Raw genomic sequence first — 15,633 nt, forward strand, 5'->3', positions numbered from 1 at the left:
TCCTCACAGCAGGGCGGGGGTGTCCCCTCACAGCGTGGGGCGGGGGGCTGTCCCTCCTCACAGCAGGACGGGGGTGTCCCCTCACAGCGCGGGTTGGGGGGGGGCTGTCCCTCCTCACAGCGCGGGTTGGGGGGGCTGTCCCTCCTCACAGCACGACGGGGTTGTCCCCTCACAGCCCTCCGCGGCCCGGGACTCGCTCTTCCCAGGGGCCGCTGCGCCGGGCGCGGAGCGGCAGAGGCGCCACCGCTTCGGGGCCTCGGCCCCTTGCTTCGGGGTAGCCCCGCCCCTGTGGTCGCGGTGCTGCGCGCTAACCCGAGGCCTTTTCTCTGCTGGCACCGCTGAAAGAATTTCTGTCCGCATAATTAGCTTTGTTTTTAAACCATTATTCAGGAAGCTCAGAGATGTCATTAATCTTTGGAAGCCAAATGATGCTCACTTAGGTTCACTGGTCACAGCAGTTTCATGGCATAATTTAGTGACCCTGTGGCTATGAGAGCCTCACAGTGGGGGAAAGGAAGGAAACATGTATCGTGACATGGACTACCTCTCTCTTGTAAGTGTCTGCGAAAAGGCTCAGCCCGTCGTTGACTGGTATGAATTTAGTGCAGAGTTTTATCATGAATCTCTACAACTTGCTCCCCACAGGTGGTATTTCATACATGGCCCTGACACTCTTTAGATCTATCCTGCCATCCTGTTGGCAGTCACGTGCCCTCCCTTTAACCTACATCAGAAACTGTAGCCATCATCAGAATGCATTCCTGTGGCTTTCTATAAATTAAACTTAATTCATGAGAATTCAGCTCATTTTGAATCTTCATATTCCCTTGGAAGATTGGGGGGAGGCACTTGGAGTGGCTTACAAATGGTGCTGATGTGACCCCAAATTTGCTGAAAATATCTGGCTCAATCTGTGAGGAATAATACCGTTTATTTCCCAACTTGGAGGTTGTTTTTTACTGTAGGAATCATACAGTGTCTTTATGACTGTGTACAAAGAGATATTACATATTCACTATACAAACATCTTTATTTTAGTAATATGTTTCTTCATTTTATTTCTGCAGTTCAGACAGACTGCAGGCTATGCTGATTGATCACAATACAACCTCTTCACTAATCAGAAACTATGTTAGAAAAGTCTCAGGTAAGCTTTTTTTTCTCTCATCTCTTATTTATTGCCTTAAGAAGTAGCATGACCTATTCTGAACTTCATTTGGCTTCTGCAACTTGAAACTAGGACTTGTCTGCTGAACAGTCCTTATCCCTTGGTTAGTGTTACCTTTCAGGTTAGCACTGTAGCTTCTGAGACTCACAGGTTAAATCGGTACATGAATTCTGCGTTAAACTCAGATCTAGGGAACAAGAGTTGCTCTTGCTTGTACATTTCCTGGTTTCGTTGCTTCAGAAGCAAGTATGCTGTCATTTATTTATTTTTCCTTACATTTCCTCATTTCCTGTTCATGTTTCCACTGGCTAGGCAGATCTCCACTCCCCCCCCCCTCACACACACATCTGCTATATTTCTGATCAGGAAACACAGTACTCCTGAGACTTGCTTACACTTCAGTTCCCTGAGAATATTCCCTGCTATCTTTTGTACCATTCTTCTGCTTCCTTGCTGGGTCACTTGCTAGCATTTTTACCAGCTCAGTCTGTGCTAATTGCAGCACCTGCTGCAGGGTTATGCAGATATTACATATATTTTTTTTCTGCAATTTCTTTGTTTAAAATCGTTGCATGTTAGATGATTTGGTGTGCGTATGTGCGTGGCTATTGTGCGGATAATGATCTGAACATGAGTGCTTTTTCATATAGCCTTTACAAAGGCTTTTTTGCTTCCTCCAGGCCTCTGTACCCTTCAGTAAAGACACACCCATCTACCTCTTACATTCCTTTCCAAACGACATGCCAATTAAAGGCAAAGCTCTGATAATCTCATTCATGTTGACATGTCGGGTAAATTAATTAAATGACTTCCATAAGACAGTATTGCATTTCATGAGTAAGTATATACCCATCTGTTTTAAACTTAAGCAGTATTTGTTATAGCTATAACCATATTCTTCAGCAACATACTAGGATTTCAGCTCCACTTTTTACAACACAATAAAACTACCTTTTATTTTACCACTTGATGTGGCCTAAAGCAACTTCATCTGCTAATCTGAAAGTGATTAAAAATATGAGAATAAATTCTCACAGTACTATTGCTATTATTCCTCTTTTAGAAACAAGTAACTTCCTTCCTGAGGTGTAGAAAGATGACATGACCACCAGCTTTTATAGACAATGATTCAATACATTTAGGTCAAAAGAAGAAAATGGCATTTCAGTGCATATTGGATTAAGTGATTAAGGAATATAACCACAAATAAGACATACACAGAATGCCTCCTTGTCATTATATTTTTCTTCTAATTATAGGATCATGCATTGTAAAAAATACAACAATAATATGAATGCATCTCATTTTTATGTACATTTCAACTGTTTTTGAATAGTATGGAAATTCTGTTTTTCAGCTGAAAGGTCTGTAAAAGTGCAGCTCTTCAAGTGTACCCTCTTAGTACATCTTCTAGCAGCAAATTCAAGAGCAGCATCTCTACTTCAATGGAAAGCCAAGCAGTCAGAGCACTTTCAAATCAAGCACTTTCAAACATATCCTTAGATAATGAGCATGTAATGTTTTAAAGAAGCAGTAACATACATTGTCATTTTTATTCTAGATCCATTCCTGCTTTGTATGAGAGCCTTGCATTTTTCTGAGAAAGCCCATATAGGTGAAGAGGCGTATGTGATGTCTTAAGAGAAAACATTCAAGATTCCCTTGAAAAATCTCCTTCCTGGGTAACTGGTTAGCAATTACACAGTGCAGACAAAGAAGAACGTGCATGCTTCCTCCCTTTTGTTGGCATGCAGTATATAAAGAAACTTTAAGTAGTCGTTAACTGTATCTACCTGCTTTTATATACTTCAGTGAAAAACAGCCATAAATAAAAATCTTGTATTTCTGCAAAATAAGTAATAGAGAACAAAGAATAAAATGGAACAGTAAACACATGACATGAAGTTTCACTATATAAATGTATATGTACACATATTCACACTTTAAAATCCATGATATAGTTTGTCATGCAAATCAGTATTTCTTATTTGCATTTGCAACAATGTTAGATGTTTTTTGCATATTGTGCTCCCGCTATTAGTTCTATAATTAATTTTCAAGGATATTATTTCTAGAAAGATATACCACAGTAAACATACAATCGGAATGTTAAGTATTGATCCATTTGTTAAAAAAAAGGTATCTTCGTGTGTTTTACAGCTATTGGTTTCTCAGGTAGCTGAAAAATTTTAGACTTTGGCTGGTGCTTCAGAATGCATGCAAAGCATATCCCTTGTAGCCAACTCTGATGTGGGTTATTTAATACAAAGACCTGGTGTATATTACAAAGTTTCACCAGAATAGCTATGTCAGCATATATTTTCCAGCCAACATCTCCAAGCCAACAAAACCTCCAGTATGGACACAGTCTGCTAGCAAAAAAGGGCTCCTGTCAGCTTAGTTTATGTTATTTTATAAGTTGATGTAATTTTGCTGGCAGGAAACCTACGTGAACATCTATAATAGATGACTGCTCAGACATTCACTTCAGAAACAGCTGTGCTAACCAAAAAATCGTTGCAATGTTTCTCTCTAAGAGGTTATTCCCCTTACAGCACAGCCAGCAGAATGGGTTGTATGACTGCTTGTATTCTGCTCATCCACATCAATACAAAGTCATTCAGATTATACTTAAATAGCCTGCAACAGCGATCTGGGCTGACCTGTCAGATATTACCACACTACAGATGCTTGTTTCAACTCCTATGAGATTGTCACTGCTTCTCCCTCTCTCTCCCTTGCCACCAAGATGGCAGTAGAACAAAACATGTAGCCACACCATGTTCAGTTTGGCTCAGGTAGTGTAAACTACTGTTGAAAATGAGTTTTGGTAATGCAGCTGACTTGACACATAAATGAATTAGGAAATAAATTCACATTTGTGGTAACATCTAGAGGATAGACAAACAGCTAGTCTTTAGGACTTACAGTTACTCAGGACAGATCTGGAACGTGAATTTTGGCCGAACTCTGTGATAAAAATAAATCTTTAAACAGCCACATAAAATAAATTTTAAAACAGCCACACAAAATAAACTAGAACCTGGTCTATTCTGGTATTTGAAAATAGAAGTTTGGATTTGCAAAAAGAAAAAAGAAAAAGCTTAACTCAGTATGATTTTATTGAAAAGAGTGGTTTTGAAATAGTTATGTCCATTTGACTCCCTGTGTGAACACTCCTGACTAAATACCAGAATAATTACTGTGCTCACAAGACTAAAATATATAGGAGTAGGTAAAGAAGAAAAATATTCTGTAAGAGCTCTACAGACTTTAGCAACAGAGTAGCATAGAACAGCACTGACAGTTAAACCAGCATGAAAATTATTTTTGCTAGCATAACTAATTTCATTTATAGAAAGATACAATACTACTACTTTACTTTTTGTTAATACAAGCTGCCATGTACATGGAGGGGATTTTATGATGTAGTTTTGGCAAGGGAACAAAGCTAATAGTTGACGCACAACAGATTTGATACTTAGGGGAGGGTCTTCCAGTTTGAGTTTCTTGTGTCCAGTAAAGAGGTGATACAATTTGCTTAGGCTCAGCAGGAGAATTGGAATCAGAGCCCAATTATTCTAGCATCCTGCTACTGCTGTTAGCATAAAACTTACCAGCTATGTAGAGAGGGACTTACTAAGCAATTAAAAAAAAAAGTTATATACTTCCTAACACATCTTGAACACGTTGTTGATTGTAGTTGTTTAGCACTGTATATTTCTCTTTTTACCCTCTCTCTACCAAAGATAAAGGCTATATGACTGATTAATCCCTGGTTCCACATATATTTGAATTGCAGAATCCCCTATTTCCCCTAGAAATTAGAAGCAACATGCACACTCATTGTTCAGAATGAGTTTTCTTTTTATCTGGAAAGTCATCCTTGATAGTAACTTGTGAACTTCAGTGGGAGAAAGAGCAGGAGTGAGAGGGAAATTGTTTTTCTAGGAAGTATTAAGGATAAATATTCAATACACAGGTGACAGCAATACCCATCTTTGGTTAGCAGTACTTGAAAAAGCTCTGGTGTGGGCTGTGGGAGTATGCTGACCAGTGAGAACTTTTATTCTTTAGCTGGTCAGAACTAGGCAAACATTTCCATCCATTAGCTTGAGATCATGAAATGGAGATGTCTCCTAGTGTCAAAATAGCAGAGGTTCTTCTAATGTAGTTACCTGGGAAGAGCAGGAGACACAATGTTGCTTTCCTCCTTGTTTTGGTTTTATGGTTTTTCATAAGGAAGATCTGAAATCTTGAAATTGGTATGATACAGTATTCAGATGTTACAAGATACGATTATATAACTTACTCAAAAAGGACCAAGAAGAAAACAGTTTACAGTAAAAATAATATAAAGGTACTCAGAAGGTGAACTTCCTGCATAGGATATTTGTTGACTGATTTATAAAAGGCATACATGTTTTGCTTTCTTGGGATTTCTTGATAAAGTCTACTATGAGGCTGTATGTTAGGCTTTTGTAATAAATATTTTTAGATACAGCACATCGCTTAGATCAACCACAATTAAGAAATTCTCTCAGTATCAGGATCCTGCGAAGAGGCAAAGATCACTGAAGAAATTCTTTGTTAAAAAGCACCCCTGCCTCTAATATTTACAAAACCAAGATAAAAAGGCCAAGTCTCATCTTTAGAGAAATTTTGTAACCTGAGATCTTTTTCATATAAGCTTTGTTGGGACTCAGCTCACAGTTCTTGAATTATTGATTTTATTCCTTTAGATCTATATGGGACAATGGGACAGTTCCAGCGACACTCATCCCTCAAACTGCTTGCAGCTGTCTGCTGCCTGGATGTTACTGTCCAAGAGAGCGCAGCTGGCAGAAGGCAACATCTGAGAGCTTTATGCAAAGTTAATCAACTTAATTAGACTAGCTTCATCAACAGCGCAGGCTGAGATAGCTGCCCTGTTACTGAAGTGCCTAAGATGTGCTCACTTTCCACTCCAGCAAAGGCTGTAACAGCCTATCAGCAACATCCAGAATTGCAGTCCCCAGCAAGAACCAAAAAGACCTGTCAACCTTGTATATGCTTAGATCTAGAAATAAGATACATTTGCACGTAGAAAAGCATAAACAATTACGATTTTTAAAGGCCAGCCATGTCAAATTATTAGCCAGTTCCTGAAATTCATAAAATCCTTATAATGAGTTTTGTCTCAGTTACAGTGTAGGTAACTGCTGAGGTATTTTTGTAAAATTTACTTGAAACACTTAGTCAAGATTTCTGCTGAAGACAGACCTAACAGGACAGAAGTTCTTCTGTTATCCTGTGGTACACCTATGACCACAGATTGGTGGCAAAAAGTATAGTTGTGTGTAAGCGCATAAGTTTCTTAACTTCTACAGTTCTGCTTTTTATAGCATCTGCTTGGAGCACAAATAATAATTTGAACATTCACACTCAAACACTGTAGAGTAAGATACATATTCCATAAAGGGAGATTCTGTTATATTCTCTTTAATAAACTTTGAGAGCAGCAGATAGGGAAAGGAATAGAGTAAGATTAATGGAAGATTATTACCTATTTAGCAGTGGAAAAAGATGTATTTAGTGTGTTTTGCAGCATATTTGGTCACTATGGCTCATCTCTCAGCCTGAATATTATTTACAAATTGAGGAAAATTGGATGCAATTATTAAGAGCAGATACCTCCAACAAGCTTAATTAATTTGGTAAATGAAATGAAGGATTGCCTGACCTTCTGTATCTACAGTAACTTGTGGAATTCATAAAGTTGATGATCACAGTAATTTTAAAATAAATTGTTGTTATATGATCACAGTAAAAACTGCTTTTTTCACATAACAGCAGTCTGCCCACTATTCCATCTTTAAATATTACCAGTACTTCTTCTGAAAAAATACTTAAAATAACTTTAAACCCAGAACAGTAAAACAGGCATCTTTGATGCAAATAATCTGATAGGTGAGTGAAATTTCCGATTTCAAATTTCACTCACACAAGATACAACTGCAGTCCTCAAACTGCCACAATCTATATTTATCTTGAGAATAGAATCAGCAAGAGCATATATATAAAAAAAAAAAGTGCTGTAATACCCCAGACCCTGACCATGCAGCCAAGCACAGACAGGAAACTTCCTTGCCTTTATTTAGCTAAGTAAGGAACAGTACAGTTTTACTCATGGAGTTTTGCCAAGTTATTCCTAATACTGGATTTCCGTTCCTAACACTACCTATTGTTAACATTACAAAGTCATGGTATAGGAAACAGGCATTCTTTCACAAACTGGAACTGAAAGAAAATCTGCATTTGTACCTTTGAGTCTATATATGGACACATTTCATGTAGTGTTAAAATAGATCTAATACATTTTAACATTATATTAAAAAGATTTTTGTCTTAACTTTTTTTTTTTTTTTTTTTTTTAAGAAGAATCATAGTATTTATTCAAGGCCTAATCCTAAAGTACAGGTCAAGGGAGGTGATCCTGCTCCTCTGCTCAGCCCTGGGGAGGCCCCATCTCCAGTACTGTGTCCAGTTCTGGGCTCCCCAGTACCAGAGAGACATGGAGCTACTGGGGAGAGTCCAGCATAGGGCTACGAGGATGATCAGAGGGCTGGAGCACCTGCCCTGTGAGGAACGGCTGCRAGAGCTGGGCCTSTTYAGCCTGGGGAAGAGCAGACTGAGGGGGGATCTGATCAGTGTGTACAAGTACCTGAAGGGAGGGTGTCAAGGGGACGGGGACAAACTCTTTTCAGTTGTCCCGTGTGACAAGACAAGAGGCAGTGGGCAGAAATTGAAGCACAGGAAGTTCTGCCTGGATGTGAGGGGGAATTTCTTCCCTGTGAGAGTGACGGAGCACTGGCACAGGTTGCCCAGGGAGGTGGTGGAGTCTCCTTCTCTGGAGATCTTCAAGGCCCGCCTGGATGCAACCCTGTCTAACACGCTGTAGGTGACCCTGCTGAGCAGGGAGGTTGGACTAGATGATCTCCAGAGGTCCCTTCCGACCTTACTGATTCTATGATTCTATGATACTAATTTATTTATATGCATGTAATTCTAAACTAATGCCATATCTGTTTAAACAAAAGTAGTTTCCCCCATATAATTCACAGGACATCTGATTAATTAGCCAGTTAAAAGGTGGAGTATTCAGTCTAGTACATTAAAAGCATGCAAGAAAGAAAGGTACTAGCAAAAGTACACCACCACCACCAAGCTTATAGGAAAGTCTACTTTTGAAATAGGGAATTAATCAAACTTGGATAAAAAAAATTTATACACTATATTTTATAATATGGACAGTGACCATGGCTCATTGAAATTGATTTAAAAAAACAGGAAGAAAAGCATTACTGCATTGGTTTACTTAATGATTTAAGGAATTACGTATTTTAACAACAGCAAACCAATGACAGCCTCCTCTGTTGCAAGAATCAGATTATGTCATATTATGTGCTAGATGGATTAGCAAATTAATTGGCAGATTCAAGGAAAAACAGAAGCAACCAATGTGTTTTACAATGGTTTGAAATACTACAAGCTTTAGCATTTTCAAATTAATACTGATCATGAATTTCGAAAATATAAGAGGAAATACACTCCTAACTTGGTCTGAGACTACGAATAATTTTTAGTGGAACCCAAGCACTGAAAATAATTGCATAGTGAAACTTGTACTCTGTAGATCAAAAAAACACAAACTCTCTGCCCTCTGCTGTTTATACCAGTCAAAAATAAAGATACACAAATCTGCATGGAATGCATATAGCTAAGGACCCAACCTAACTGCTTTTAACAAAATAATCTGTCCTATGCTTAGAATACTTGGGATRCTTAGCTGTTCCATGCACCTGGACATTTGTAGCTGTATGAAGTTCTCCTGAACTTAGTGCACTATCCAAAAGGTGCCAGGGACCTATTCACAAGTTGCATACTTTGTTAAACCAAACATTTCCTGACATACACAGAAAGGGCAGTTCTTGATAATAAAATTAATTTTTGCAATGTAAACATACAGAAGTCCCACACTGATGGTAACATTAAAACGTATTTTCCATACTTGATTGGTCTTTAAAGATGAAATAGTAATGCACTTCACTTCCTCACAGAATATTCAGAATTTAATTGATGTTTGTAGATTGCTTCAAGATCTTTAGATGAAGAGCTCCAAATACTATTATTTCATTACTGTAATTATTTCATTATATGACTGCAATGGCTGTGTCATTATTTTCACAATAGTCTTTTACTAATTAATGCCCATCAGGATGTAAAATTTAAGTTTGCAATTTGCCTGTGTGCTTTTAGAGAGATAATTCTGGGTTCAGAAGCATTTACTAACTTATAGATTAATACATAGCAGAAACATCATCAAGTCATTATTACTTCAACAATGTTTTTACATTTTAAACAAATGCATTAGATCAGAAATGACATTAGTTAGACATCAACCGTATTTAAAAAAGGGSAGGGAATCCTCCCCACACAGTCTAGCTTGTACCTCAATTTTGGCTCATCCTAATCACACTTGAGTACTTTATGACACAAGAGGACCTGTGGAAAGCAATACTACTGTTTAAGTGCACATTATCACTGAATGCTCCCTTAATCAAAATGACATGGAAAATAAAGCTGAGAGAGGCACTGAGAGGTCATCTATTCCATATCATGGTCACAAAACTGAACTACTTTATCTATGGATATTGCATATGTTAATCCAGTAGACCCTGTACTTTCCAAAAGTTATTAACAGGAATATATAAACATTTCTCTTTGTTCACTGAAATAGTGCAAATGTCAGAAGAGTAAATCTGATGAGTCACTTAAAAAAGAGAAGAAAGTAACTTCTTAAGAGGTAAGTTGAGAGTCACTTTTTTCTTTTATAAAATCAAGATTCTCTTATTTTTTTGCAAGTCTGCAAGAAGGGAAGCAAGTTCAGATTTAACTTTGCTTTTAGTGGCTAAATATTAGAGCAAATTTTAAAAAGTTCAAGGTGGGTTAAAAGTAACATTACAACATAATTTTTAATAATTTATGAATGTCATGTATTCTCCATTTCTTGTTCAGTGATTTTTATAAAGCAATAGCAAATTCATAAGGAAAGAAGCTATATCAAATTTAACTTTAGATGTCACCTTTAATTTTGTATAGAATTTACATTAAAGCTGAAAAATCCAGATCCATATGTGAATTCTTATTTTAATATTATTTAAGGGGTACTGAAGTGGAAGATGCTTTTTCAGACTCTTAAGCTTCAATTGCATGACAAAACTGCTTTTATAGAAATACGCTAATTACAACATTGGTAATTCAAAGCTGTAGAGTTACATCAATAGCACTAAGTGTCATTTGGGACACTACATGCAGAGAAACAGCCAGCATTTGCCATGATACCAGCTAACTCTGGAAGCTCATTTTCTTTTTTCAGGAAGTTGAAGAAATAGGTAAAAGTGTTCAGATTCACTGGGCAACAGGGAAATGAAATATGAAAATCTAGAACTTAACCCTAAAATCTTTCCTGTTGTTCTGAGTTCTGGACTACGGCTATACCAAAGAGACTGGTAAAGAAAAAACATTGGCTAGCCTATGTATAGGCTGTTCTTGTATTTCACTTTAAAATATAAGCCAATTACAAAGAAAAACAAATCAGAAGTGTGAAGTGGTAACATTTGGTTATATTTAGAACTACCACATAAATGGAGAGAAAAAACAGATGACAAACATTTACTCATTCCTCTCCATCAAAACTATCAAAGATTTAACCCACACGATTCTTCTTCCCCATTTATTTTAGAAAACAGCAAAACATCAAAGGACCTGCATTGTGAGTAAAGTTTCCTAAGAAAGCGCCACAACATGCAAAAATCCCTCTTAATTCCTCTCAAAAATAACAAATAAGTAGCAACTTGTATCTTCTCATAAAGTATTCAAATACAGTAGGCAGTGACCAAACCTTCACTAATGCAAAGCCAGCTCAATCAAACTGCACAGATTCTTACATATAGAATGTAATTTATCAAAAAGTACTCTTCCACTGCACATCCCATATAGACAGAAAGCATTTGATGGAATATATCAAATCAGAGCTGTGGCAGAGAAGCCCCAACAGACAGGGTTAAGTGAATCATATTTAGTCACCAGATGTTCAAGAGAAACCTCTGCAATTATGAAATCCCTGTTATCACCATGAATTAATGTAACAAAGGTCTCAACAATCTGCTTATTAAATGGCCAGATATGGTATTTCATGTTAATAGCTTTACATTTTAAGAAAAAGAAACTATTAGCTAATTCATATACATGACACAGAATTAAGCTTGTTTACACCACAGCCATGCTATCTAAAGGAGGCAAAGAATAAGCAGCTCTATGTTCTAGAAAACTGACTTAGTTCTTAAGTTATGGTATCTGTTACTGATCATAGCACTTCTGCCATGTTTTGTTTGAAATAATACCTACCAAAAGGTACAAAAATGCAAAGTAGTAAGAAACTAATGCATTTGGGAAAGTGGGAAAACAGTAATAGAGAATGGCATTATGACCTGCCATTATGAAAGACRGTAAAGATACAGTTACTGCCAAAATCTGTGCTAAATTCCCTCATCTATTTGTCCTCTGCAGTACACTTATGATGCACCTCACTAATGACAGTAAAACAGTAATTAGTGAAACTATTTAACATCGGCCACTAAAATATTGTATTAGAATACTACTAGAAGGTGACTTTTTGTATAACCCGTGTTAGATATTTTTCTTAAAAACAGAAATCAATTATGTCACAATAATTAGTGTATTGTTTCCTTTAAAAATACTATCTACATGGGAGAAAGAAATTGTTGAATCAGACCTACCAGCGAACAAGCCAAAACATGTTTAAACAACATTGAGATTTAGCTGAAGTTAAAACTTTTCCAAATTCGCCTAATCACTGAATCATCACTGAAGCCCAAGGTTTTGTTTCTACAATTTTTCAGATCACTTCTATATATAGAAATAAGTTGTATGTTAATTTATACTTAGCCAACAGGCTTTCTACAATACTTTCAGGGGATATAGCTTGACTATAATAAAGCTAGCTAATGCTTCCACATTACTGGCTTTGTAAGGTCAGGTGAACAACACTATCTAACAAGACTTGAGATCTCCTAAAACGTAGGTCAGACCAGAAAGCTAGGAACAAATTTCTCATGACATGGTATACCATTGCTTCACAGAAACATTTCCAAGACAATAGCCTCCAAGTGTTGTTGGTGGAGGAAAAGAAGGGTAGAAGGGCAGTACAACACYCATTCTCTGCACTGACTGAACCCTTTCAGGGAAGAAGGCAGTACTCCCACAGCTATATTTGTAGCTGTATGCATGAAAGAACCATTCATGTACAGTACCATTTACAGTGGAAAATGTATTTTTATTTCAAAACAGAAGCAAACCAAGAAAAAAATCTGCTTGATAAACATAAGTGTGCAGCTTTATACAATACGGAAGTAGCTCTACTTAATGTAGAAAAGTTCTTTAAGTATACTCATTTAGAGCTAAAGAAATGCTAAATACAGCATGCTGAATTTCTGTATGTGCAGGTAAAACAAAACTAATTACCTATCTCATATCAGGCAGCTGTATGAAGTTAGCACCTGAGGACATTCAGCTTATAATTACTGGCTCAAAATCCTGGCATAGGAAAGCTTTTCATCTGATCCAGATGTTTGTTTTCCTCAAAATGTATTTGTGAACATTGTTTCTGGTCATTTCATAAACTGCCTCATAAGACAACAGTCATGGATTAACTATTTCATGTTGCGCACTATTCTCCTACAATGGTTTGTTTTCATTTCCCCTAAGGCTTGATCCAGCTGCTGAATTAAGTGAAGAAGTGTAGAAGGGTCAGTTTGCAGCACTTGGGCAGTTTGAGCTCCATTCTGATCAAGGTGAAGCTTTATAGTCATGGTAGGCTTAATCTGTTGTCTCAAACTTCTGCTTGCAAGCTGAATGAGGGAGTTTAGATGAAACAGGAAAAAGGAAACAAACAGAGACAGCAGTCAATTTTCACATTTACAGTTCAGACAGGTGTGCAGGACCTGCTTTGCAGGATTGCTTAAAAATCCTTTTAATTCACAAATAAAGATATGCATAATATATTATTTAGTTTTATCATTAGGTAACATTAATCCACTCTAAATAACGTTTTCATAATACTTGTGAAAGTTAGATGACAAGCAAGACAATATATTTTTTAACATTCTTAAAGTACCAATGGAGCTATGAATTTAGTCTTCATAAAGCAACAAATACTTTGCATCATTACATATCCTGTTCAGCTTAAATTTAGTTATCACCTATGCAGTAACAAAATTATGTCAATTTTACATAAAAACCCTGCTGCCTCAATCACTTTGGAATAATACCAGTCACATTAATTTGTTCACAGTTGCTTGTAATGTTAAAAAAAAAAAAAAGTAAAGTACGATGCATATTACTAAAAATAAATAAATAAGAAGTTACCTGCACATCTAGTCTCCATTCAAGATTGTGGTAACTGGGAGGCTTTGGTGCCAGCTCACTAAGAATGCTTCTGATCTCTTTCCTGTTATCAAGGTAAAGCTGGAGCAATAATTTGTTCAATTCATCCGAGAATCCCAGAACATGGACAGAATCTTGGAAGTCTATCTCAGAAATCTGGAAATCAAGTCAGCCCTTAATATGGAACAGCGTAATGTTCATTATTTATTGAGAAACAAATGAAGCTGTATGTAAACACCATACACGTGATATGGCACAATTATGTTTCTGCAGAAGTTCCACAGTTAGGACAAAACAAATCACCTATGTTTTAAGTAATTTATGTACGTTGATACATTATTATTAATCTGAACAAACTTTAGAAACAGTTTAAGTCTTTAAAAAAAATATTCAACATCCTCATGTTTGATTCTTTGCATCAGGGAACAAGACAACAACAAAAACTTCTAAGCTTTGGAAGTACATTTCTAGATAATCAGTTTATCAATGGCATTAATTTAATACTGATATTCAAATTATAAATACTCTGAAATGAGCTGATTATCTACAAAGGTAAGCAAGCACTGTGTAGCCTCAAAGCCCACATTTATCAACTCAGACTGACCCTCAGAAGGCAACTCCCTTAGGTCAATTCCTTTGTACTGAAATAGAGAAGTTCAGTTCATTATCGCGGAAGCAGTTATTTATTCAATGGAAGATGTTACATACTTGTGATGGAGTAAGTATTTTTCTCACAGCAAAAACATTCTGTGATCATCTGTATTCTACAGAAAGCCACAATAATTTTTCTGTCCATCAAGTTACCTTACTTCAACAGAAAATTCTGCAATTTTTCATTCTCCTCCCTATCAATTCTTCAGAACAATGCTTGAAGTTTTTTTAACTGCTTGAAGTTGATTTGAAATTACCTGTCTCTGTATCTTTTCCATGTTTTCAACATTCAGAAATTCTTCAGTGTTAACAGTAATAAGCAGTCTTTCCAATGGAAAAAGTTATCTGAACTACCATTCTTTCAATATTTGCTTATATTAATCCAAACTTCTGATATCAAGAACTGAGAAAGCTCTCAAGCTAAATGCATCAGTTAACATATGGAATGCTTACGGGGCTTAACATAGCACACGTCCTGTACGGAAGTTGAGCAAGGACCCCCCACTCCAATGTCTTTTCTTACTTAAATCCTCAAGCATGATTCTTCCCTAAGCAGCCTGGATTGCTGTATGTTCTTGATATCAGCTGCTAAAACACTGTCAAGTTTTAGCTTCAAAGACAACAAAAATTGCAAACAGTCATCCATAAAGATGCAGTGTTTTTAAGGAGAATTGCATAAGGGACAGACATCACCTTCATTAAAAAACCTGTCTCATCAGGATTCTGAACTCAATTTTCCCCAGGAGTCAGTAACGTCCAAACTAGAGCTGTACATAAGACATCTCACAAGCGATCCCTTCAGTCACTACACCAGCACGACCTTACCATGAGCTTGGAGCTCTCAGTGAGAAGATATGTTAACCCTTCTGCTCCATGCTGGATAGTGTCGATGCTTACATCAAGTTTTCCTTCAAAAAAAAAAAAAAAAAAAAAAAAAAAAAAAAAAAAAAAAAAAAAAAAAAAAAAGGCATAAACCACCTTTTACTCCATCATTAAGTTTCTGCAGCAACAGTACACAAACCTGCAAGTTTATCCAAAGCTAACCTGCAAAATACACATAAGAAGGAAAAACAGCAGAGGGTTGCGCACCCCTCATGTAACACTGTAAGCAGCTAAAAGACAAGTGGATAAAAACAAAGAACCTTCAAACCAGTTGCTTACGGCACAGTTGAGTGACAACAGCACGATGACCGGCTAGAACTCAGTAACGGACACCCTGACTGAAGGACGGACCGAAGGAAACGGACGGCGCGGGCGGCGGCGACACGCGCGCGGGCAGCGCCGCCCCGCCCCGCCCCGGCCCGGCC

At 37.1% G+C, this 15,633-nt stretch overlaps 1 protein-coding gene across 1 annotated transcript in view; it reads right to left on the reverse strand.

Moving 5' to 3' along the window:
- Positions 1 to 10,364: 10,364 nt before the first annotated feature.
- Positions 10,365 to 15,633, reverse strand: part of COMMD2 (COMM domain containing 2) — a 14,024-nt gene continuing 8,755 nt past the window's right edge. The window contains exons 3-5 of the mRNA XM_085302869.1: positions 15,152 to 15,234; positions 13,658 to 13,831; positions 10,365 to 13,140 (exon numbers count right to left, since the gene is read on the reverse strand). Of these exons, the coding sequence (XP_085158995.1) occupies positions 12,943 to 13,140; positions 13,658 to 13,831; positions 15,152 to 15,234 (455 nt within the window). The 3' untranslated portion in view covers positions 10,365 to 12,942. The remainder of the gene's footprint in view (positions 13,141 to 13,657; positions 13,832 to 15,151; positions 15,235 to 15,633) is intronic.

Source organism: Rhea americana, unplaced genomic scaffold, assembly GCF_003343005.1.
Source record: "Rhea americana isolate MKP2758 unplaced genomic scaffold, rheAme1 scaffold_193, whole genome shotgun sequence".
In the NCBI taxonomy this organism is placed as follows: domain Eukaryota; kingdom Metazoa; phylum Chordata; class Aves; order Rheiformes; family Rheidae; genus Rhea; species Rhea americana.